Source organism: Saimiri boliviensis, chromosome 4, assembly GCF_048565385.1.
Source record: "Saimiri boliviensis isolate mSaiBol1 chromosome 4, mSaiBol1.pri, whole genome shotgun sequence".
In the NCBI taxonomy this organism is placed as follows: domain Eukaryota; kingdom Metazoa; phylum Chordata; class Mammalia; order Primates; family Cebidae; genus Saimiri; species Saimiri boliviensis.
The window spans coordinates 63,264,784-63,290,059 of NC_133452.1; the positions used below are offsets into that span (position 1 = coordinate 63,264,784).

Here is a 25,276-nt window from a genome sequence, read left to right on the forward strand (position 1 = left end):
TGTTTTCAAAGTTGAAGGCTCGTAAATCCAATGTAGTACTTATTCTTAACATTTAAATTTTTCAAGCATCAATAAGAGGAGCGTAGATTATTTCATAGTTATAAAACAAAAGAATGTATTCTGCTCATTTAAAATTTGAAAGAAATAATACATGTCAATAGGCCTTTCAGTTCTTTCCTCATTTTCTCTTTTTCCCCGTCTTCCTTTTTTTCTTTACGTTTCTGTCCCACTTTTCTTCCCTCATAGGATCCTCCCTTTTCTCTGCCTCAGTAATCTGAAAAGTGTTTTTACTGCGTAGTAGAGCATTTCCTATTTTAATTTAAGTTTTGAAGTTTACTTTTAAAAGCAGAGCTTTGCTAAAGGAAAAATACCTGTATTAACTTATATTTAAAGTTTCTTTCATCATGATGAAGATAATTATCCGTTACTTCTAAGAAGTAAGTCATTTTCTGACTCTGTGTACATGTTTAACTTAGAATCAGCTTGAGACAATTCTGACATCTGCTTATGTAATGCAGCATTCATACTCTTCAGTAGGTGTTCATTTTAGCTGCAGATGCTTCATATAAAACAGGTTAGAGTGGCTTTCAAAAGGATCTACACATCAAAGTATAACTTGGACTCTGGTTTTCACACTGCTTGAGGAATGCTTAAAGGAGTAGGACTAACAAATTTGCTTTTCTCCCAACACATTCTTTTAGAGTTTTTAATCCTTTTTACCTACATGCCTTTCTAAGCCATATCACATACAGTTGAATAGTTTTATTGCTTTAGAATGGTTTTTAAATGTTCACATTAAATATTGTGATTCATTTTTTGTGTAGTAAGGAAGATTTCATTTAACTGTAATTTCTGGGGAATGAGGCTGCTGCTCTTGGAGCCTTAAATATAATTATTGGAATAAAGCTTCGTATTTTAAGTTAGAATATCACACTCTTCCCCTCTTTCCTGTAGTTTGGTTGATAGTTATTCATGAGGCCGTGTTTATTATCTTTTAAGACCTGGTTCTGAAAAGGGATTTTAAGTATGTACAGTGATTATAACTTGTAACTACAACATACCCTTTTTTCCTAGTGAATTCTTTGAAACAGAATGCTTCTTACTCAACGCCTTTCCAAAGTCTCTTTTGCATTTCTCAGATGGATAAATTGTCACTTAAATTACACAAGAAGCACATTAATATCTGATATATACTGTTTTCTTAGAACCCTGTTTAATAATCACCACTTAAGTCTGTTATATACTGTTTATACTATCTTAAAACTTCCATTATGGAAAATAAATGTATAATTTGACTTGTTCAATTGATGGTTTTATAATATCATTATCTCAATCTAAAATACTGTTGGGTTATATCAACCCACTTTAGAGTCTAAGACCATTCTCTCTTCATATATTCCAAACTTTTGAATTTTTTTGTGGAGATAGGTACTTACATTGAAAATAATAGTTAACTTCCTAGGACAGGCCATATAAGTAATTGTGAAATTGAACTATGATATGAGTTCTGTAGACTCTAACCTGGGTTTATAGCATTGTTCTTTTGTCATGCCAGATTCTAATTCAGAAATCTATAAGAGGAAAAGTTCCCTCTTACTATAGCTTTTCTCCTCCCCATTGATGTCATAGCAGTGTGGGTGGGAATCCTGAGGTTCCAAGCTAGTGAGGAAGAAAGTGAAGATGAGGAGGAGTTCCTTGGCTACCCTAACTGGTGGCGAGTGTTCTGGAAAACGTCAGAAACAGTGGAAACAGTGAATCCACAATATGGGTAGTTTATTAGTAAGGGCATTTTTAATGGTCCCATATTCGATAATTTTATTTCATATTACCAGTTATGAAATTATATATTTTAGTAAACATTTTTAAACTAGCATATTATAATTTCAAAACTTTTTAGCTTAATTTTCAGTATCAGAACTTGAATATTAAATGAGTTTTGGTAAATAATTAAGGCAAAGTTACTTAAATTCCCAAGGTAACTTAAAATTGCTATGATGCTATACAACTTTTTAAAGAAAAAATTTGTAATTTTTCTGAATTGATGAGATAGAATTGTATCTCTGTTCTTTGTGGTTTTGGAGTTCTTGACTCTTTAATTTTTTAAAAATTTGTTTTTATGAAATATAATTCTTTTTTATAAAAACCATAAAATTCATAAAACCAACATATGGTATGATGGATAGGTATAAATCAAATGCTGATGAAATTAGCCATCATCCCAGAATGATTCCTTCTGCCACTAAAAAAAATTTTTTTTAATTTGTTTTTATGAAATATGATTATTTTTTAAAACCCATAAAATTCATAAAACAAACATGGTATGATGCATAGGTATCAATCAAACACTGATAAAGTTAGCCAGCATCCCAGAATGATTCCCCCGTCACCCATATGAGAACTTTTTTTTTTTAAATAACAGCTTACTAGAAGTATAATCTCAATACTATAGAGGTCACCATTTCATTCATTCATTCATTCATTTATTCATAGACACGGTCTCTGTTTCCCAGGCTGGTGTGTATGCTGGCTATTTAGTATGATTTTAGTGCAGTACAGCCTGGAACTCCTTGCTCAAGTGATCCTCCTGCCTCAGCTTTCCAAGTAGCTAGGACTATAGACATGTGCCACCATGCTTGGCAGAGGTCACCCTTTTAAAGCATGCTATTCATTGATTTTAGGAATCACTGAATTATAAATGGCACAGAGTTGTGCAACCATTGCCATTATAAAATTTCAGAACATTTTCATCAGCCTAAAAAGAAACCCCATGCCCATTAGCAGTCACTTATATCATTCTCCCTCCCTTCAGCCCTTAATAACTACTAATTTATTTTGTGTCTCTATGTATGTATCTATTCTGGACATTTTATGTAATTAGCATCATGCAATATATGGCCTTCTGTGTCTGGCTTCTTTTGCTTGCATATTATTTTTAAGTTTCATTCATTTTGTAGCATATATCAATACATCATTCTTTTGATGGCCCAATAATATTCCACTGTATGATGATAATCACATTTTGTTTATCAGTTCACCAATTGATAGACATGTGGATTGTTTCCACTTTTGGCTGTTATGAATAAAAGCTGCAGTTAATATTTATGTACAAATGTTTTGGTGAACATATATTTTCATTTCTCTTGGGTAGATACTTAGGAATAGAATTGCTGGATTGCATGGTAATTTCATGTTTCCATGTTTAACCCTTTGGGATATTGTCAGACTGTTTTCCAAAGCATCTGCACCATTTTAAATTTCTACCATTAGTATATGAGGGTTTCAGTTTGTCCACATCCCTGCCAGTGCTTATTTTCTATAGTTTTAATTACTGCAATTTTAGTGGATGTGAAAAGGTATATCATTTTGGTTTTTGCTTTTCCCTAATGAGCACTGATGCTAAGCATCTTTTCATGCATTTAACTAGCTATTCATATTTCTTAGGAGAAATGTCTTCAAATCCTTTGCTCATTTTAAAATTGGCTTCTTTATCTCTTTATTTTTAAGTTTTATAAACTCTTTACATTTTCTGAATACTAGTCTCTTATTCGATATGGTTTGCAGATATTTTTTCCCATTCTGTGGGATTTATTTTCTTGATGATGTCATTTCAAAAACAAAAGTTTTTAACTTTGATGAAGCCCAGTTTGTCTATTTTTTTATTTGATTGCTTATGTTTTTAGGTTGCCATATATAAGAAACCATTTCTTGATCTAAGGTCACAAAGGTTTCCTCTTACATTTTCTTCTAAGAATTTTATAGTTTAACTCTATTACTTTTTCATATATTTTAATAGTATTCAAGTGCTCTGGTTTTTTTTAGTTCATTGATCAGATTAGATAAGTGGTGAAATCTGTATTTATCACTTGCTTTTATTTGCTACTTCTAAAAATTTCACAAGAATTTTTATGAAATTTCCTTTTGATGTTACTTCAGTAGAATAAATTTTTAAAAATTATTTGTGTCAGAAACAAAATAATAAATGCTACCATGTTACAAATTTTAGCATTCACTGCAAAACCCGTAGACCATGCCTAGGGAGTGAAGGTAGGTCAGGCTCTTTGTAGAGCTTCGCTAGCTTCTAGCCCAGGTTTAGAATCAGTTTTCTCCTGGGTTAGACACTTAACTGGGCATCAGGAGAACAGAATTTCACTTTTGAGGTCAGCACAGCTGCTTTTACTTAGACATTTCTTCTTGCTATTTTGATTTTTTGTTTATCCTTAATTAAAAGTATTTAATAATTTTATGTATATAAGTACACCAAAAGGATAAAACATGTTCATATGCAGAAGTGCCCTTTGATTCTTCAGAGGAAAATAGTTTATTACTTACAATCTTCTTGTATTAGTCTTTTAGTGTGGCTTTGGGTAAAATTAGCAAAGATATTTTTTAAAGCTATTATATATAATGAAATTTAAACTATACTTCCCTTGGTATGATTTTTCAACTTTTTTAGGAGAAAAGTTTAGAGAATTTACCTAATTATTACTAAAAATATCAATCCTAGCACTTTTATAGTAAGCTGCTTTTTTGGCTACTGAGAAGTTTATATAAAAATTTAAAAGCAGTACAATTTGTTCTGTAAGTGGGTTTATAAACAGCATCAAATTGATCTTGATCCCAAGAAAGGGAAATAGCACTTCTCTGTAGCACATGTTATTCAGTCAAAGAATATGAAGAGGAAACAAACTGTTGCCCTTATTTGAAGAAAATTTGCCCAAAGTATTTCTATGACAAAGTATATTTGGCATTGTCTAGACAGAATTATAATAAATACAACAATTTGAATAAGACAGAACATAAACTTCAAACCAGATTGTGGATATAATTCTGATGGGTGCTTTTCATTTAATCATAGTCTCAAATAAGAAACTTCTGCTTTGGAGATGAAGTGTCCCTGACTATAATAATGACAGCTTTTCAAATGTTAATTATTATTTTTTAGTGTTGTTGAGAATATTAAAAGTGTGCTTCGGACTCTCATAGCATAAGTACAAAAAGTGCTTATTTTCAAGTCTCCTATTTCTCTACATAAAGGATAAAAGTAGTCTGATAAGTGCCGCGGACTCCCACCCACTCCCCTCTCTGTTCCCCCTCTTTCTACCACCAAAAGACTGTTTACTGTAAAGCTCTAAAAGCATTCATTTGAAAATGGTCTATTATTCTTATTTAATGAAGTATCGTAATTGTGTATATTCTTAATATAAGTCTTCTTTTGAAAACCATGTGATGCAAAATTTGACATGCATGAATATATCTTAAGCCAAATATACATGGGACAGTTTGAAGCAGATATCATGTGTCATTGTTGGTAAAGTCTGGCAGCATTTCCTGTGTAAACCCCTGTTTTCTTTTTCTTTGTGCCACATAGTATTTATTCTAATTAACAAGACTTCAAAGGAAACTGAAGTTTGAATACCAGTTATTTTTTCTCTCTGTAATGAGTTCTCTAACAACTAAATACTATTACCTTCTTTGGTTCTACATTTCACAATGGTTTAAGAGAGGTATGAAAAGAACTAGTTATTAATAACCACCTGTTGCATTAGATATTTCCTATATCTCATCTCATTTAATTATCACACCCATTGTTCAAAGATAAATTTTGCTCATTTTCAGATTCAGAAACAAGACTCCCAAAGGTTAATGTAATTTGCCCTAGATACACAGTACGTTGTTGGGAGTTGGGAATTCCAACCAAACCTTCGTTAATTCCATAACATTTCACATTCCAAGCTCTATGCTGTGGCCCTTAGCCCACTTTTCTCTCCTTATCCATTGATTTCTCACAAGTATTGTTACATTCAGTCTTTCCTCTGAATACTCAAATGACTTTATCTCTTTCTCTATTTAAAAAAAAAAAAAATTATCTATTTCAAGCTGGAAGCTTGAAGACCTTCTGTATTACCTCCTTTGTTTTTATCTTCTTTTGAAACTCCCTGCTGTTGTAATAGTTTTACATTCTACCACAGTTGGCATATTTTACTTTGTGCCTACCTGTATAGCTTCCACTCTTAGAAAATGAAATTATGTAACCAATTAGGATCGTTTTGGTTTTACTCTAGCTGCCAAGAAGTCCAGAGTTAAAATTTGTGCTCAAGCTTTATAATTTTTTTCATAGTGCTTTGTACATACTTCTGTTATCACATAATGTTGTATTACAGTTATTTTTTTGCATATTATTTATCTTTGTATACATTAGCATAGTGATACCCTGCTAAATGCATGGTAAATATTTAATAAATGCAGATTTCTGATAACATTTATTCCTGCCTTCTTGTCATTACTTAGAGATCCCACACATGAGTACTACTGCTAAGATAATTCTATCTAAGCTACTTACATGTTAGTAGTATTAGTTGTTGTTGTTGTACCTATGCTTTTGTTATAAGCAATCTCAAAGCTTTTTTTTTAAACATAGGCAGGAAATAAAAACAATATTATTCTTTGTAATTTGTTTATATTACTGTAGTGCCTATTACCACTATTACTGAAATAGCTACTTGATTCTCTAAAGTAATATACCATAGTATGCTTGGGGTTTTTTTTGTTGTTTTTTGTTTTGTTTTGTTTTGCTAAGGATCTATGAGAAAAGTTTTATTGCTATTCAGCTCATTTCAGTAATGAAGCTTCACTAATATTTATTATGTAATATTTTCAAAAATAGTAAGTTTGGTTCATTATTTCAAAATTGTATGTCAAGTGAAAATATACTGATTTGATTGCCCTAGTAATTGCCAGTAGGTTTTTTAATTTTGAAAGGTAGCTTTTGGGCATGAACAGGCATACTTATAATTAGTTGTATTTTATTAGAGTTATAAATTATAAAATCTCATTTTTCTAAAATGCCTTTTCAGTTTAATTTATGCTACTTATAAATTTAGTAATTGTATAAAAATGAGAGCAACCTTTTTCACTTCTTGGTATTTCCAGAGTCCATCCCTTTTCTAGATTTAATTCTTAATTAACACATAGTACTACTTACATAGTTAGGCAAATCTAATTATATTCTTGATTAATCAATAAATAAACTTTGCTATTCCAGTTATAGTTCAGTGTAGCTGATTTTTCAAGCATCTGCAAATATAACAAGTGAAATCCTCTGATATACTTAAGCAACTCTTGTAAATCCAATGAATTTTACTTATAAATGTAGTAAATCACCATCTTATTTCAAAAGTCTTAAAAAACAAAGCATATGCACACATGAAGTAGCTAATGAATAAGAACTTGTTATACTTTAAAAAATATAACATTCTTAAATTAGCAATATAGTATTTTTTCTTCAGCTCAACAAAGAAGACTAGAATGTCCCTCTAAGCCTCACTGGAGCAAAGATTCAGTTTACAGTGATTGGGTCTTTGGGAGATCCTAAGCAGTCTCGCTCTGTCACCCAGGCTGAAGTGCAGTGGCACAATCTCGGCTCACTCCAACTTCCATCTCCCAGGTTCAAGGCCTGCCTCAGCCGCCCATGTAGCTGGGACTACAGGCGCACACTACCACGCCCAATTAATTTTTTGTATTTTTAGTAGAGACGGGGTTTGGCCATGTTGGCCAGGCTGGTCTCCAACTTCCAACCTTGGGTGATCTGCCCACCTCGGCCTCCCAAAGTGGATTATAGGCATGAGCCACCGCGCCTGGCCTATCCAGTCTCTTTAAATGAACTGAGCCCCTCGTCATCATTATGTTCTGCCTGCTGTGTCTGTAGGAGACTCCCCCAATACCTCCATACCCACTTGCCTTTTAATTAAGGCCATTTAAAGTTTTACAACCCAGTGTATTGTGCATCTACTGGGCATCTGTTGAGTTTCACTCCTTTGGTTTTTTGTTTTTCTCTTTCATAACTTTTTATCATTTTGTTTCAGTGAACAGAATCTCCTTTTACTCTGATGGCGTTCTTCCTCCTCTGTATGGACTTTGATTGACTCCATAGTCAGTGAGCCAGATATATACTCTTCTAGCTGTAAATTGTCATTTTTAATAAACCAACATTTCTCATTTGTAATATATGTAAATACAGTATATATGACCAAAACAGCAAAATTAGCACTAGTAATAATATAGTAACAGGGTGGACTAGTAATAATATAGTAACAGGGTTGACAAGATTGGTATATATTATAATCTTTTTTTGACAACTCAATACAGAATACATATTAGAATTCAGTAAAGTTCTGTTGAGAGTCAAGTCACATTTAAAAAGAATCATTACAACACTTATGCATTAGACATTGTTCTAAATGCTTTATATCACTTAACTGTATAACCTTCACAAAAAACCTTTGAGGTATATATTGTTAATATCCTCATTTTACAGATGAAAGAACACACAAGTAACACAAGAAGGTTTAAGTATTTGCCTGGGGTCACACAGATACTAACTGACTAAGCTGGGATTGGAAACATAAGCTGAATATAGCATAATCAAATGCTATCCAGAGCTAGAATATGTGTCTTCTGACTGACTTTAAATGTCATGTTCTTATTATTGTACCATGCTTTAAATTATTTGAAATATGAAGGGTCAGTTTTGGAAATAGAATGTGACTAGGACTCTAGAGTGTTTCTCACTATAACTGCCATTATGAGTAGCTACTTAGACTACATTCATTTTTATACTTTTTAAAGGATTTGCATTATGTACTTGATTTTAATGCTGATATGTTAACTTTATTATAAGATTTATAAGTCATAATAATTACTTTTGCTCTGTTATTGTATATATTATCTGCCTTTGAAAGATCTCAAATATTATAAACATTACTTTTGAGCCTTAATTGGCAATGTGTTGGGTTTTTCAGCCAGAATGGAGAAAATATTTCATCAGAATCACCTAAGTCTTGAGTCCTCACCTTTCCTCACTCATCCGTAGTTGAGAGTCACTGCCCAACTGAGCAACTGTTATTGATGTGAATTTTTTTTATGGCCTTCATATGTGCTAGAGTAGAAAAAGGTTGAAAGTCAGTGTTGTAGACCGCACTGGTCTCAAACTTTAAACATGAATCACATGGGGATCTTGTTCAAATGCAGATTCCAATTCAGGAAACGTTTTATTAAAATCCAGGTGATAACTGAGATGCTACAGATCCTCAGACACACTTTGATTAACAAAGCTCTGGACTAGTTGTTTTGGGTTAAAAATTTTTTTTTTTATTTTGAGATAATTATAGTTTCACATGCAGTTGTAAGAAATAATACAGAAAGACCTACATACCCTTCATCCAGTTTCCCCCAATTCTAACATCTTGTATAATTATAGTACAGTATCCCAACCAGGAAATTGTATTAATATAATACATAAACATTACTCAGATTTCCCTAGTTTTACATATAACTGTGTGTGTATTTAGTTCTGTACAATCACATACGTAAATCGACCCTATATTCAAAATATAGCCCTGAGAGAGAGATCAGAGCTACCCTTTTATAGCCACAGCCACCTACCTTACTTCGTCTCTTCACTAACCTCTGACAACTACTAATTTGTTTTCCATTTCTAAAATTTTTGTCCTTTCACTAATGTGTATCAGTGGAGTCATGCAGTGTGTAACCTTTTGAGATTCACTTTTTTCACATAGTTCCCTTGAGATCTATCCAAGTTGTTGCATATACCAGTAGTCTGTTCCTTTTTTATTGCTGAGTAGTATTCCATGGGTCAGATGTACTACAGTTAGTTTATAGGCATTCACCTGTTTAATGGGTAACCCTGGGATTGCCTACAGTTTTGACTCTTAGAAATAACATAGCATTCGTGCATAAGTTTTTTTTTGGAGAACGTGTTTTTATTTCTCTGGGAATACTCAAGGGTATAATTACTTAGTCATATGGTAAATACATGTTCAGTTTTGTAAGAAACTGCCATACTCTTTTCCTGAGGGACTGTTCTATTTTACATTTGTACCATCAATGTGTGAACCACAATTTTTCCACTTGCTCACCAGCATTTGGTGTTACCACTAATTTTTATTTTAGCTATTTTGGTAGGTGTGTAGTGGTGTCACATTGTGGTTTTAATTTGCATTTCCTTAATGGCTAATGATGTGTGAGATATATTTTCATGTGCTTATTTGCCACCTATATATTCTCTTTGGTAAAATGTCTGTTCATGTCTTTTGCCTGTTTTTTAATTGGATTATTTGCTTTTTCTTTAAACTATTGCATTTTGGGTGTTCTTATATATTATAGACACAAGACCTTTCTCGGAAATATGGTTTGCAAATATTTTCTCCCAGCCCACAGCTTATCTTCTTAACAGGATCTTTTGCAAACCAAAGGTTTTTGTTTTTTGTTGTTTTTTGTTTTTTTTCAATGTTGATTAAGTCTAATTTATTAGTATTCCCTTTTGTGGGCCTTTAGTATTAAGTTCTAGGCTGATTTTGAATGTAATAATTAAAATGATTTTGCCTTTTTTCTTCCTTGCCACATAGAAAAACATTAAAACGTAAATTTCTGAATTTCATGATTCTGGACTTTGTAGCATACAAACAAATGAAGAGTAAGTGAATGAAAGTAAATGGAAATAGGTTCCTTAAGTCAATGAAATTTGGATAGTATAAACTTAAACTATGCATTGCAGTGTTCTAAAACTAGTGGCCCTGGTGGTGATGTGTTTTAAGTTACAAATTATTATGTGTCGGTGTTGTGTTGTGTTGTGAATTTTATTATCTCAAAAACTCTGTAATGTATTATCTCCATTTTACATATACACATGTATATATTCTGTTTTACAGCTGAAAAAACTGAGGTTCAGGAAAGATAGGTAATTGTGCCCATGGTCCCATAGTAAATGACAGAAACAGGACTTGAAACTAATACTTTTGTTGTTGTTGTTGTTGTTGTTGTTGTTGAGACAGAGTCTCGCCCTGTCGCCCAGGCTGGAGTGCAGTGGCGTGTGATCTTGGCTCATTGTAACCTCCACCTCCCAGGTTCAAGCAGTTCTCCTGCCTCAGCCTCCCAAGTAACTCAGATTACAGCTGTGCACCACCACACCCGGCTAATTTTTGTATTTTTAGTAGAGACTGGTTTTCACTATATTGGCCAGTCTGGTCTCAAACTGACTGCATGATCCTCCCACCTCAACCTCTCAGAGAGCTGGGATTACAAGCATGAGCCACACCGCACCTAGCTGAATCTAATACTCTTTAGCAACTGCCTGGCATGTTTTGTTGCAGCGTGTAACTGTGTGTAACTCATAAGACTCAAACCTGATTTAAGTTTGCGATGATTGTGCCTGTTATTCATAAAAGTCCATACGTTGTCTGATTTTCAGCTTATAGTAAATCATTTTTTGTTTTATCAACATTAATGTTAATATTGGTTAACCTATTGGCTATATTTGAAATAGAGACTTTTTCTTTGCCTTTCTTTTGTTCGTTGGAAACGGGATTTTGCTCTGTTACCCAGGTAGGAGTCCAGTGATTTTAACAGGCTCATTACAGTCTTGACCTCCTGGGCTCAAGCATTCCTCCAGCCTCTGCCCCCCACCCCCACCCCCAAGTAGCTGGGACCACAGTTGCACTCCATCACACTTGACAATTTTTTTTTTTTTTTTTAACCTTTTAAAAAGTTGAGGTCTCTCTGTGTTGCCCAGGCCGGTCTCAAACCCATGGGCTCAGGCTATCCTCCCACCTTGGTCTCGTAAAGTGCTGAGTTGACAGGCATGAGCCACCATGCCTGGCCAGTTTTATTTCTTGAATATACATGTGAAATATGATTAGCCAGCAATTTACAGTGTAGCTGTAACACACATTATTTATAGGAATTTAAGATTTACACTTGAACTATTTAAGAAAATACACGTAAGATTTGCTAAAATTTTTATGTTTCATTTTTCTGCTTTTCTTCAATCTATCTCTGAGATAAATTTCCAATATAAGAAAAAGTGATTGCTGTATTGGTGAAGGTGCATGAGTAGAGGAGAGATGGGGAGCAGCCAGGCATCACTACCTCAATTATTCATTTCATTTGTTGTTAAGAAATGACTAACATACGTTTGAAAAAGTAACAAGGACAGTTTCAAAGGTGACATACATTATGTTATTTCTCATGAGAGTAATACAGTTTCTTGGAAGTTATTGAAGTAGTTTGCATATTTACAAATATGTGGCAAAATCAGGTATTGTGGGATATTCCTGTTTGCAGTGGCTTTCTTGTCTGTCAACATAAGATTTAGATTGCCATGGATACTGTTAGTCTTGTCTGATTTCATATATACTGAATCAACGTTTACAAAGTTTCTATTTGTGAAGATTTAAAAATATTTCTCAGTATAATTTAGTCTTCTTTGCAGAGCTCTAACATAGGGCTAATGAGAACTGTTGAAAAGTTTGCAGGAATGTATCTTCCATTCCCATTGCCCTAAGAACCACTGTACTTGAATGCATGATCTCTCTGTGGCACTTTTGTTTTAAGGTAATTGTCTTAGTCCATTTGGGCTGCTATAACAAAATACCTTAAACTGAGTGGTTTGTTTTTTTGTTTTTTGTTTTTTGTTTTTTGTTTTTTTTTTGGCAATAGTTTTGTTCTTGTTGCCCAGGCTGGAGTTCAGTGGCACAATCTCGGCTCACTGTAGCCTCCACCTTCTGGATTCAAGTGATTCTCCTGCCTGAGCCTCCTGAGTAGCTGGGATTACAGGCGACCACCACTATGCCCGGCTAATTTTCTGTATTTTTAGTAGACATGGGGTTTCACCATATTGGCCAATCTGGTCTTGAACTCTTGACCTCAGGTGATCCACCTGCCTTGGCCTCCCAAAGTGCCAGGTTTATAGGTGTGAGCCACCACGTCCTGCCTAGACTGGATAATTTATAAACAACAGAAAATTATTTCTCACAGTTCTGGAGGTTGGGAAGTCAGAGATCAAGCCTTCAGCAGATTCAGTGTCTGGTGAGGGCTGCTGTCTGCTTTAGAGTTGGTACTCTGAGGTACTTTGCTGTACTTCACAAAGTACAGCTGCGCCCCCACATGGCACAAGGGGAAAAGGGCTTACAAGCTTCCTGGGTCCTCTTTTATAAAGGGCATTGATCCCATTCATGAGGGCTCTGCCCTCAGAACTTAATTACCTCTCAGAGGCCTCACTTCTTAATAGTGCCATGATGAGGAATAAGTGTCAGCATGAATTTTGGAGAGGTACAAACATTCGGATGATAGAAGTAACTAACTCCCCAAATTGAGTATTTTATGTATTCCTGATTGACTTACTCAGGTACTTAATTGCTATTTGTTAGCACACTAAATTTTTAAGAATAAAAATATTACATTGTTAAAGGCACTCTATAATAAATATTAAGCAAAAAATGTTCATCAGACTTTTGGCTGGGGATATGTTGGATCTTTGTCTTTTAAAATAAGATTCTCGTTGAATGAGAAACACTTGGCTGAGTGTTTTCTTGGTTACCATTTTACAGAGTTTAGATACACTAATAGCACTGGGGCTTTCTCCTCACTAAGCAAATACTTCATCATAAAAGATTGTTGAAAGTTATACCTTTGTAATACTTGCTCAGATTTGGGAAGGAGTAGAAAAGAGGAGAGATACTTAAAAATAACAGGATATTTTTCCAATAGTGAGGTTAGAAGAGAATTTCTATTTTTTAGTATGTAACCAACACTTTTTTTTTTCAGGTAATTTTTAATTTTTTAGTTCTAATTATTATGGATACATAAGAATTATAATTATTTATGAGGTACATGTGATCTTTTGGTATAAGCATGCAATATGTAATGATCAAATGAGGATATTCACCACCTCAAGCATTTATCATTTATTTGTGTTAGGAACATTCCAGGTAATTTCATTATAGCAAAGGCGTCTCACAGTTCATACACTAATTAGGGTATGAATGAGAGCTCCAACTTCTTGAAAAGATTTCTTTGACTTTGTTGTTTTCAGGTCGGACTATGGGAGGTACATTTTGACCTTTTTTTTTAAGCTGTGGGTACAGTCCTGCTCTCTTCCTTTTCTGCTGCACCAACTCCAGTTCCCTTTACATAAACTTGCTGTATTCAGTCACCCCCTCACCAGTCATTCTGATTTTGCTTCGTAACCAAGTCACATACCCAGCACTGCTTTCCATTAGCCATCAGAAAAAGCCTTTCATCAACATTACTTCCTTTGCTAAAAAGTATTAAAAGCTTCTTCATGGCCTGAAGATAGAAAACCCTGAGTGACGGGTGGCTATTTTAAATGATCACGACAGTTCCCTATTTATTTCTTTTCTTCTCTCATCTCTCCAGCTTTATTATCTTTACACAGTTAATCACTTGATTATGCATAATATTGTTCTTGGTTTCAACTTGTATGAGAAAGTACAGCGTTTTCAATTGAACGATGTATTAGTTCGTTTTCACTCTGCTATAAAGAAATATCCAAGACTGGATAATTTATAAAGGAAAAAGGTTTGACTCACAGTTCTGCATGGCTTGGGGAGGCCTCAGGAAACTTGGCAGAAGGGGAAGCAGACACCTTTATAAGGCAGCAGGAAAGAGATGTGAGAGTGCAGGAAAAACTACCACTTTTAAAACCATCAGCTCTCATGAGAATTCACTCAGTATCACAAGAACAGCATGAGGAAAACTGCCCCCATGACCAATCACCTCCCTCCTTCAACACATGGGAATTACAGATCCCTACCTTGACAGGTGGGGATTACAATTTGAGGTGAGATTTAGATGGGGACACTGAGACAAAACGTATCAAAGGATGTCAATCATATTTTTAAAAACAATCCCTTAAGAGTTCAATTAGTGAAGTAAATTGAGTCATATTCAATGCATATTATCAGGATTTTAAAAAATTTTTCTGCAGTTTATTTTCATACTTGTCACAAATACTAATATATTTTTGGAGTACTTTTTTTATTTTTGGAGTACTATTTATGTATTCAGTGATAAAGCCTCCATCATCACTAAGGTAATTTAGGAAATGAAATAATTTTAAAAGTGAGTAAAACAATGAGATTATTAGCAATAAATTATGGCACAGTGCTTCTGACAGTTTTTGTGTGATGAAATGGCTGCATCTGCTGTTTTGGAAATTGTGAAACCTATCGAAAAGTTGAAATAATGAAACTACTAAAATCATACACCCTCTACCTAGATTCACCATTAGTTAATATTTTCCTATTTTTGCTCTGTCTTCACACACACACATACACACACACAGAAACATATGCATACTCTCTTTTTCCCTCTCTCTCTCTCAACTATTAGAAGGTTAAGTGTTGGGGCTGGGAGTGGTGGCTTATGCCTGTAATTTTGGGAGGCCGAGATGGGCGGATTGCCTGAGCTTGGGGGCTCAAGGCCAGCGTGGGCAGCATGGTGTAAAACCCCATCTCTACTAAAAATACGAAAAATTAGCCAGACATGGTGGTGCACACCTGTAGTCCCACCTACTTGGGAGGCTGAAATATGAGAATCACTTGAATCTGGAAGACAGAGGTTGCAGGGGGCTGAGATCGCAACAGTGCACTCCAGCCTGGCTGACTGAGTCTCCAAAAAAAAAAAAAAAAAGATAATTAAGTTTTGGATATCATGGCACTTCTTTCCTAAACACTTGAACATGGATTTCTTAAAAATAAGGATTGTCCTTATTATACCTAAGAAATTTGACATTGACTCAATAATATTATCAGTTGTCCATTCTATATTTCCCCCATTCATTCCAAAACTGTGTTTTATAGCTGAATTTTTAAAAAATTTCTGTCTTAATCCAGTATTCAGCCAGGGTTTATGTTTATATTTGCCTTGTTAGTCTCTTTTAGAGATACTGAGAAAAAATGCTTTTGTTGGTATCTTTCTGTGTTGCTTTGCTTTTTTTGCTTTTTAATGACTTTAACTTTTTGAAGGGTCCAGCCAGTTAGCTTTAGAATGTCCCACCCAACGTTGGATTTGTCTGCTTGTTTCTCAGACTTAGATTTACCTGAATTTATCCTGTTAAACATTTTTCACAGTGATGCCACATTTTTGATGTTGTGTAATTCTAATAACACCAAAGCAAAAGGCACCTAATGCCAACATAAAGTTTATGAAATAGGAATTTGTAATTGTCAGCAACAAAGACTGAATTGCTTGAATTATTTTTTTCGTTTTTCAAATAGACGACGACTGAAAGACCTTTCATTCAGAAGCTGTTTCGTCCTGTGGCTGCAGATGGACAGCTGCACACCCTGGGAGATCTCCTCAAAGAAGTTTGTCCTTCTGCTGTTGCTCCTGAAGGTAATGTAATCAGCAACATTAAAACATGTCTTTCATTTTCTGAAGTAAAATAAGCATTCCACATTTATAAATAACAGGTTATTTCAGGAAGATATTTTCGTATCTTGTAGCAAAAAATCTTTTCAAACAGAAGCACTTAATATTTAATATATTATTTTGTAAATTGTTGACTAGCAAAATAACTTGACTGTGGCAAAATAAAATGCAGTTTTTAAATCACCCTCTTAGCACTTCTCTGATACTCTGGTCTTTAACTTAATGAATTCAGTTCTGATAAATACTACTTTTAATCTTGCATTTTGTTTATCAATTTTAAAGAAGTCAGAGATGGTAAAAATAATTTTCTTATTTTTGATATTTGAAAGTTGATAATACTGAATAATGGATATTTTATTTGAATTTTCTACTACTTTCTGCTTGGTTCTTTATTACTTAACCTTGTTCTTTTAAGCTTTGACAATCTATAAGTCCATTCAAAACTTGACCTGTTTCATGACCCTAATTATGTAACTTAGGTTAAGATTGTTTTCCTACAGGCAAGGGAAAAAAAATATTAAAATTGTTGAATTCTGTTTTTCTTTTCTTTTTTTTTTTTTGAGATGGTGTCTCACTCTGTCACCCAGGCTGGAGTGCAGTGGCGCTGTCTCAGCTCACTGCAACCTCTATCTCCTGGGTTTAAGCAATTTGCCTGCCTCGGCCTCCCAAGTAGCTGGGACTACAGATGCCTGCCACCATGTCCAGCTAATTTTTTGTATTTTTAGTAGAGATGGGGTTTCACCATGTTAGCCAGGATGGTCTCAATCTCCTGACCTCATAATCCACCCTCCTTGGCCTCCCAGGGTGTTGGGATTACAGGCGTGAGCCACTGCGTCCAGACTTGGTTTTCTTTATTGCAACATAAAGAACACTAAGAAAGTGCAGAAAACAATAAAACAGTGCCCATAATTCATTCTCTCTCTCTCTCTCTCTCTCTCTCTCTCTCTCACACACACACACACATACACACACACACACACACGTGCCCTTGAATATTTGAGATATACGTATATGTATATACAGTTGGTTCTTCATAACCGTAGGTTCTGCATCGTTCCCACAGCAGATCAAAAATACTTGGGAAAGAAAATGGTTGATTATATCTGTACTGAAAACAAAGACCTTTTTTCTCTTTTTTATTCCCTAAACAATGCAGTATGACAACTATTTATATAGATTTACATTGTATTAAGTATTATAAATAATCTAGAGATTAGTGACTTAAAGTGTGCAGGGGGATGTACACAGGTTCTATGCAAATATTATGTCATTCAATGTAAGAGAATTTTGAGCATCATTGGATTTTGGTATCCTCAGGGATTCTTGAACCAATACTTCATGGATACCAAGTGATCACATTGTGTGTGTGTGTAAAATACCCTGCTACTCTGCTACTCTTGAATTCCAGCACTATTACTCCTTACTAAACTATAGGGGAAATTTTCAGTGGCATATTACTATATTGACATAAAAATAGCATATACTTGTAATATAATAGAAAATTTTTAAAAACTTTAAATCCACGATGGAAAGAGGTGATGCATTAGTATATGTGAAGGTAATACTTTAACAGATAATGCTTGTTTCCTATGAATGTATTCTAAGTTGGAGGAATGTAGGATTACTTGCATGACATATACCACACAGTTCATGTAGCATGTGGCATCTAAGGAAAGTTTGCCTAAGTAGTAGAATTAGAAACAGTCGGTTTAGGGGTAGTGTTGTGGCATTTCTGCCTAAGTGACTAAGCAAAGAGAGCTCCATAATATGGAGCCCAAAATATGTGTCATTCAGCCTGAGAATATTGCGATATTCCTTAGTCAAATATGCTTCCCTATATTAGCATTCCTACATGTATGTAGCGCTTTAAAAATGAAAAGAGGTTCAATAGGAAGGGAGAAGGATATCTAAAATACACTGTCAGAACCAATACCAGAAGGGATTGAAGGAAGAGACCACTGGCCACTACCCAAAATTATTAAAACTGGGCTTAAAGGGTTATAAATACATTATTATAAAGTCTTTCTTGAACTTCACTAGCCTTTATAGTAAGGTTTCTGATGACGTCTTACACACATCCATATATGTCTAGTGCTAGGGTAAATGTTTGCTGAACATTTCAATCACTGAATTCTTTCTTTGTATCATTACCATGAAACATATTATTTATGATCATTAAATCATGGAGTAGTTAAGTTGATTATAGTACTATCTTAGAATCCTAATCCATCTTTACTGCTGTGTAATTTTAGCTTTCAATAAGAATTTTAGTTAAATAATTTTTTTAGATAATTTAATGGTTTTTAGTAAATTTATAGAGTTGTGCAACCATCACCACAGTTTGGTTTTTAGAACATTTCCATCCCCTTGTACTTACTTGTTGCTAATCTCTGCTCCAACTGCCAGCTATAAACAATCACTGTTCTGCTTTCTGTCTCTATAATTTACCTTTTTGAATATTTCTCATGAATTGAATCACACAACATGTAGTCTTTTACAACTGTTTTTTTCCACTTAACATGATGTATTTGAGTTGCATCCATATTGAAGCAAGTTTCCACAGTTTGTTCCTTTAATTGGTGAATAATACTCCATTGGGTAGATATATCACATTTTGGTTCTCCCTGTATCACCTGATGGGCATGTGGACTGTTTCCAGCTTTTCACCTTTATAAACACGGCTACTGGGAACATTCAGATATGGGTCTTTCCGTGGACATGTTTTCATTTTTCTTAGGTAGATTCCTAGGAATGGAATGACTACGTCATATAGTAAGTTTTTTTTTTTTTTTTTTAAGAAACTGCTGAACTTTTCCAAAGTAGCTATACCATTTTACAGTCTCACCAGCAATGTGTAAGGATTCCAGTCTTCACATCCTCACTCACATGTATTGCCATTCTAGTGGTATCTCATGATGATTTTAATTTTCATTTTTCTAATGACTATTGGTGTTGAACATGTTTTCATGTGCTTGTTATAATTTGTAGATCTCTTTGATGAAGTGTCTATTTAAATCCTTTTCTTGTTTTTTTCATGGATTGTTTCCTTATTTACTCAGTTGTGAGTGCTATTTATATATTCTGGATACAAGTTCTTTATCAGCTATACAATTTGCAGATATTTTCTCCTAGTCTGTGACTTGCCTTCATTTTCTTTCTCTCTTTTTCTTTTTTTCCCCAGACAGGGTCTCACTCTGTCTGTCGCCCAGGCTAAAGTGCAGTGGCATGATCTTGGCTAACTGCAAGCTTCACTTCCTGGGTTCAAGTGATTCTCATGCCTCAGCCTCCTGAGTAGCTGGGATTACAGGTCCCTGCCACCTGCCTGGCTAATTTTTGTATTTTTAGTAGAGATGGGATTTCACTGTGTTGGCCAGACTGGTCTTGAACTCCTGACTTCAGGTGATCCACCCACCTAGCCTCCCAAAGTGCTGGGATTACAGGCATGAGCCACTGTGCCCAGCCTTGTCTTCATCCTCTTTTGAAAGGTAAAAACATTTAATATTGGTGAATGCCTGTGTATCAAGTTTTTTTTTTTTTAATGGATTGTGTTCAGTTAAATAATTAAAATTTTTTTTCTTGTGGATAATACATTTACATGTTTTAAAAATCAAAGCATATATAAAGGAATTTAGTAAAAATTCTCTTTCCTGACTCCTATTCACCAAACTCTAATCTAAGTTCCCCTTTCTAGAGACAACCAGTGTTACCATTTTCCTGTATATCTTTAGAGATAGTTAAGTAAATTTTATTTTTGAACTCAGGGTATAGATATTTTGACTAAATAACTCATAACTTCTGAGAAATTCCCAGAAATTCAAGAATGAGCTTGCTTTTTTTTAGTTCATTTTCTCTGTGTTGTTTTTTCCACGTTACTATGCTGCCATTTGTTTTTATTCTTTCTTTCTTTTTAACTTTTTGGTTTAGTTTAAAATAGCATTCGGAAATGCTTGGTTTTTCCTATTTTACTTTCACAAATCTTTATTCTGCAATTGGTGTTTAATATCTAATCTGTCTACCTGCTCTTCTCTCTTAATAGTATTTCTGATATGATCTAAGGAACCTGAGCATCTACTGTTTTTATTTTGTTTGTTTTGTTGTTTCTATATATAATTCTGATCACTCTTGTTGAATTTTTTAAATGGTAACTATGAATATCAGACATGTAAATGAAAAGCACTCAAGTGCTTTGAACTGACACACTCTCTCAGAATATATCTTTATGCTCACTTTTGGTCTTACACTTGGGTTTCAAGACAAAATTAATGTCATCCTGCACAAGAAAGGCACACAAATTTGTGAAGCTGTTTGTTCTTTTAAAAGAGACTCTTTGTTCTCTCTTCAATTTCGAGGCTGCTCTATGTGTACATCCTTTTCTGGGGGATACACAGTGTGACTTCCCTTGTGGTGGTGGTTTTTTTTTTTTTTTTTTTTTTTTTTTTTTTTTTAAGAGGGGAGCAGTGAGGCAGCACAGCCACACAGCCTAATCCACAAACCTTCCTTTTAGGTGATTGCAGGTGCTAGAGGGTGAGTACATCTGTGTGACAAACTTCTCCCCACTCAAACTGTCAGATGCTTCCCTTGACTGTGGAACACACACTTCATTGAAATGACATAGATAATGCCTGTTCTTTTCAGGTATTTTTGATGGTATCTTTCATTCCAGGATTCCTCCACATCTTTAACGCCAGTATCTTTTCTTTAGAAAAACTTTTATCTTTGCCTCTTCCTTTTGGTATTACGTATTTTTTTTAAATTGTCATTTAAAAATCTGTGGAGGGTATCCAAAACATCCAGTCACTCTTTCGGCAGAAAACTGTTTTACTGCCTGGTTCAGTTCACCTGTAGTATTGTCAGACATGTCAAACGTGAAGCATTTAGATACACCTGCACTCAAGTTGAAAGCGAAAGACTTTAAGGTTGGGTGTGTATGGATAAGAACTTGCTGTCATCACATGATGAAAAGGGAAAGTACTTCATAAAAGATAAAAGTTATGTGGCACCATCGTCTTCTACTCCCTACAAGTGATTCAGTAACAAAGGAATTTTGTCCGATTTCATCATATGAAAGTAGAATGTACTGGTATTTATGAATACGTGCTTTAGGTCATTGTTCTTGTGGAGTAACTAATGATGAAGTGTTGTTTGTAGAGCAGCTAGTCATGAGCTGCTTTGTGTATTCCTTTCTTTTTTTGTAAACGGCTGAGGGAATTAGTCAAGTTGGAGTTAACAGGAAATGACCAAAGGTGAGCTCAGGTAAATTGTTGTTGTGGTTTCAGCTGTAGTTAAAATGACTCAGAGATGGAAGCTTCAATACCAGACCTGAAGTGAAATATTTATTTCTTTGTTCATTAAAAATAACACATCAAGAACACTTATTTTTTTACCTTGCAGAATACAAAACACCTACAAGCTTTACCGAATTATACTTCACTTCCCAGTCTTCTAATGTAATGTATAACAACCTGGTAAGCTAGTGGGTGGATCACCTGAGGTCAGGAGTTTGAGACCAGCCTGACCAACATGGTGAAACCCCATCTCTACTAAAAATACAAAATTAGCTGGGCATGGTGGCGCATGCCTGTAATCCCAGCTACTCAAGAGGCTGAGGCAGGAGAATTGCTTGAACCTAGGAGGTAGAGGTTGCAGTGAGCTGAGAACATACAGTTGTACTCTAACATGGGCAACAAGAGCAAAGTTCCATCTCAAAAAAAAAAAAAAAAAAAAAAAAGAAAAGAAAGGAGGGAGAGAAGAAGTGAGGGACAGAGGGACGGAGGGATGGAGGGATATTCACATTGTATTAGCTGACAAGATACATTTTTTTCAGTTATAAAGCAATTAGAAAAAGAAATGTAAATCTCATACAAACCATATAAGGGCAGATACTTCAACTATTTGGACAGAATTGAAGCTGGTTGATTAATAGCTCGTGATTGAGGTTTAAACCAGCAATAATAACATTTGTCAGCGTGATGGCACTGCCCCCAGAAGAAAAGGCACTTCAGTTTGCAAACTTATACCACAGGAATTAAAACCTCCAGTCCCCAAACCTCATCAGATTGAAGGTTTTACAATTTCAGTAATTCTTTAGATACTCATTTAGAATTTGAATTAGAATGAATTAGTATCTCTGTACCTTCACACTATTTGATTTGAGCAATCATTTAGAGTTTTTTTTTCATGAATAGCCAGTTTTCTTATTTTATAAAATGAGGCTTCCTGCTACCAACTTATAGGATGCATCTAGAGTTTAAATGAACTGGAAGTTTTTTGAAGTGACTCTTCATCGTCTTTTGCATTTTTCAAGACTTTACATTTAAATCTTTTGTTTGTTTGTTTGTTTGTTTCTTAGAGTTTTGTTAACATTTTTCACAAATAAAAGAACTGTACTCATAACAAATTTACAAAGGAAAGTGATAAAGAAGGAGTTTGGTTTTTCTTTTTGTTGCTTGCTGATTTCACTATGTAAAGACAAGTAGTTGATATTCAGCCTACACACAGAAGTTATAAATGTATAATGCTCTCAATGTAAATCAATATCGTGACTGTTTATAAAAATAAAGTAACTCAAGTTATGGCAAGAGTTCTAGCATTGATTTTTGCTTTCTTAGAAGTTAACTTCTGGACATGATCAGAAGTGCCAGAAGTGTAGTTCTGGTATGGAAGAAATAAGCTTGTTTTACCAAAGGCATCTTCACAGTCACTGCATTTTCTGTAGCCAGGCAGCCAGATTAACTATGATCATATACTTGTTAAAATATTTTAAACCTCTTTAAGTCAAGAGATCCAAATCTAGACAGTAATAGATAGTTGGTCGTTTCAATTGAAGAAAACCATAAAGAGCAACTCATACATATATTTGGTGTTTAATCTCTTCACAAGTAACCATGGAAAATCCATTTGTAACTTTGTAGAGATACCATAAGCCTGACATGGGTTGCCGTCACTTGGCTATAATGGAAGCCTCTCCTTTCAGTCTTATCCTAGCACTCTCTGCTTGTATTTCTTATTGTGTACATATTTTATGGAAGAAATGATAAAATATCATTTACAGTGGGAATTCCAAAAGCTCTTTAAATGTAGCCCTCATAAGTAGAATTTAAATAATCTGTTTAAATTTTCTAATTACAGTATATTTTCTTAATTTATCATTATACTATTAAATTCTGAGATTAAATGAATCAAATTCTTGGCTTTGTGCTTCCTTCTCCCTCCATCTCTGCATGTTATCTCAGCACATGGGCTACACTGACTAATTCTGGTGGTAGAGAATCTCTTAATTCCTAAGTCCATTGACATATGTTTTTTGGTTTTGGTTTTTGTTTTAATCAGAGAAATAGTGCTGATTATTTTCATTCTCCATTACTGGAAATGATGAGATTACTGGACCTGGCAGAAGATGCTTCTGGTTTCTCCTCCTTAATTATTGTTATCTTAATCTCAATAAGTTAAATGAATTAACCTGGCTTTCCCCTGAATGAGAAACATACACTGGCACAACTAATATTTCGTCTTTAACACTAGAAAACAAAATTATCTTACCAAAATAATAATTTATGCAGACAAAAGCAAGTCATCTCTTCACTGAAACAGATTCTGCGGGAGTTCATTCTGACCATATGTAAACAGTACAGTTGTTGTCTGTATTTTAAATAAAGCAATTACATTGAGCTGTTCTATAATTAATACTTGACAATTATTAATGGACCCTATTACACCCAACTAGAGTTACTGGGTCATTTTATGAAAGCAGATAAAAAATATTGTTTTCAAAGTTTATTTATGTATTAAGGACCAAGGTTTAATTTTTAACTTTTACCACATTTTTATCTTATTGTCAGGAAGCGTTTAATCAGTTTTAAAATGGCCTTATAATCACTTAATACACTTTGCTTTTTATAATTACAACTTATCATATGGGATTTTTTACATAATTTAAATTTTAGATTATGTCCTCCTCACTAAGAAACACAAGGATTATAAGCAAGAGTCAATGAAAAAATTAATATGGACATGTTTTTAAATTGTTTAAAACGTTAAGAGTCAAAGCTCTGGAAATATTTTGGACAGAAATAATAAAGATATAAAATGTACACATGGAGAGAGATATGTGGTATATATTAACTGGGATATTGCATGTTCATTAAGACCTGTACTACTAAGTGAGTATGGATCCGGAAGAAGTTAATGTAAGTATTTTTAAATGGGTTTGTATTTCTCTGATAAACAGCACTCTCCTTCTGTTTGTGATCATAGGATAAAAGCCCTGTAAGCTTGTATATGTTCATTTTTACTGCTACATCATGTAGTGTGCTCTTAAGATTGAGATCTCATTCCCCAGGAAGCATTTCTGTCTAAGATTAATTGCCCTTTTAAAATCAGCGTTTGATGTATTTCTTTGGCTATATCCTGGCTTGGTTTAACCCTCTTTGACCTGACCTCTATGGCTGTTACCTCTGTGGCTGAGACAAAATCCTTCAGCATGATGTATGCACTTCACATTTCAGCCTGTGGTTTTTCATGTCGATGGATTCAATTAGTTGGTGTTTTACTAATGAACATATCAGAGGTTAAAGAATTTGTCAGACAGAACAAAATTGTTCAGGCTAGTGGTAATCAAAAAGCTCATCTCTCTATTTTTTAAAACTTTTTCAGAAGTATTAAGTATTTTTCAGAAATTTTCAGTATCACACATTCCGAGATAGCAAATCAAGTCGTTTTCTGCTGAATTATAAAATATAAATATGAAGCCACAAAGCTGAACACAATGGTTATACCATTGATCTTAGAATTCTACTCCATATTTCTAAGTATGAGCTTTTAAAATTCAATTAAACTGAAATTTTCTTGTTAAAAACATGTATGAATTTCCCTCAAAGATACATTGTGCATTTCTTTAGGCCTCCTTTAAATTAAAAAATATTTCACATATTTATTTTATTTATTAATAGTAAGGAAACTCAAGCATCTCACTAGAATCTCAAGTCACCTGTTTTCAAAGACATTATAGATCATATTCCTTATTGAAATT

General features: G+C 34.2%; 1 protein-coding gene across 6 annotated transcripts in view; it reads left to right on the forward strand.

The window, feature by feature from the left end:
• The window catches only part of ATG5 (autophagy related 5), a 123,133-nt gene that overhangs the window by 91,047 nt on the left and 6,810 nt on the right, over positions 1-25,276 (forward strand). For all 6 annotated transcript variants that reach the window (XM_003935926.4, XM_010346440.3, XM_039467725.2 and 3 more), the window contains one exon: positions 16,095-16,212. In XM_003935926.4, coding sequence (XP_003935975.1) covers positions 16,095-16,212 — 118 coding nt within the window. The remainder of the gene's footprint in view (positions 1-16,094; positions 16,213-25,276) is intronic.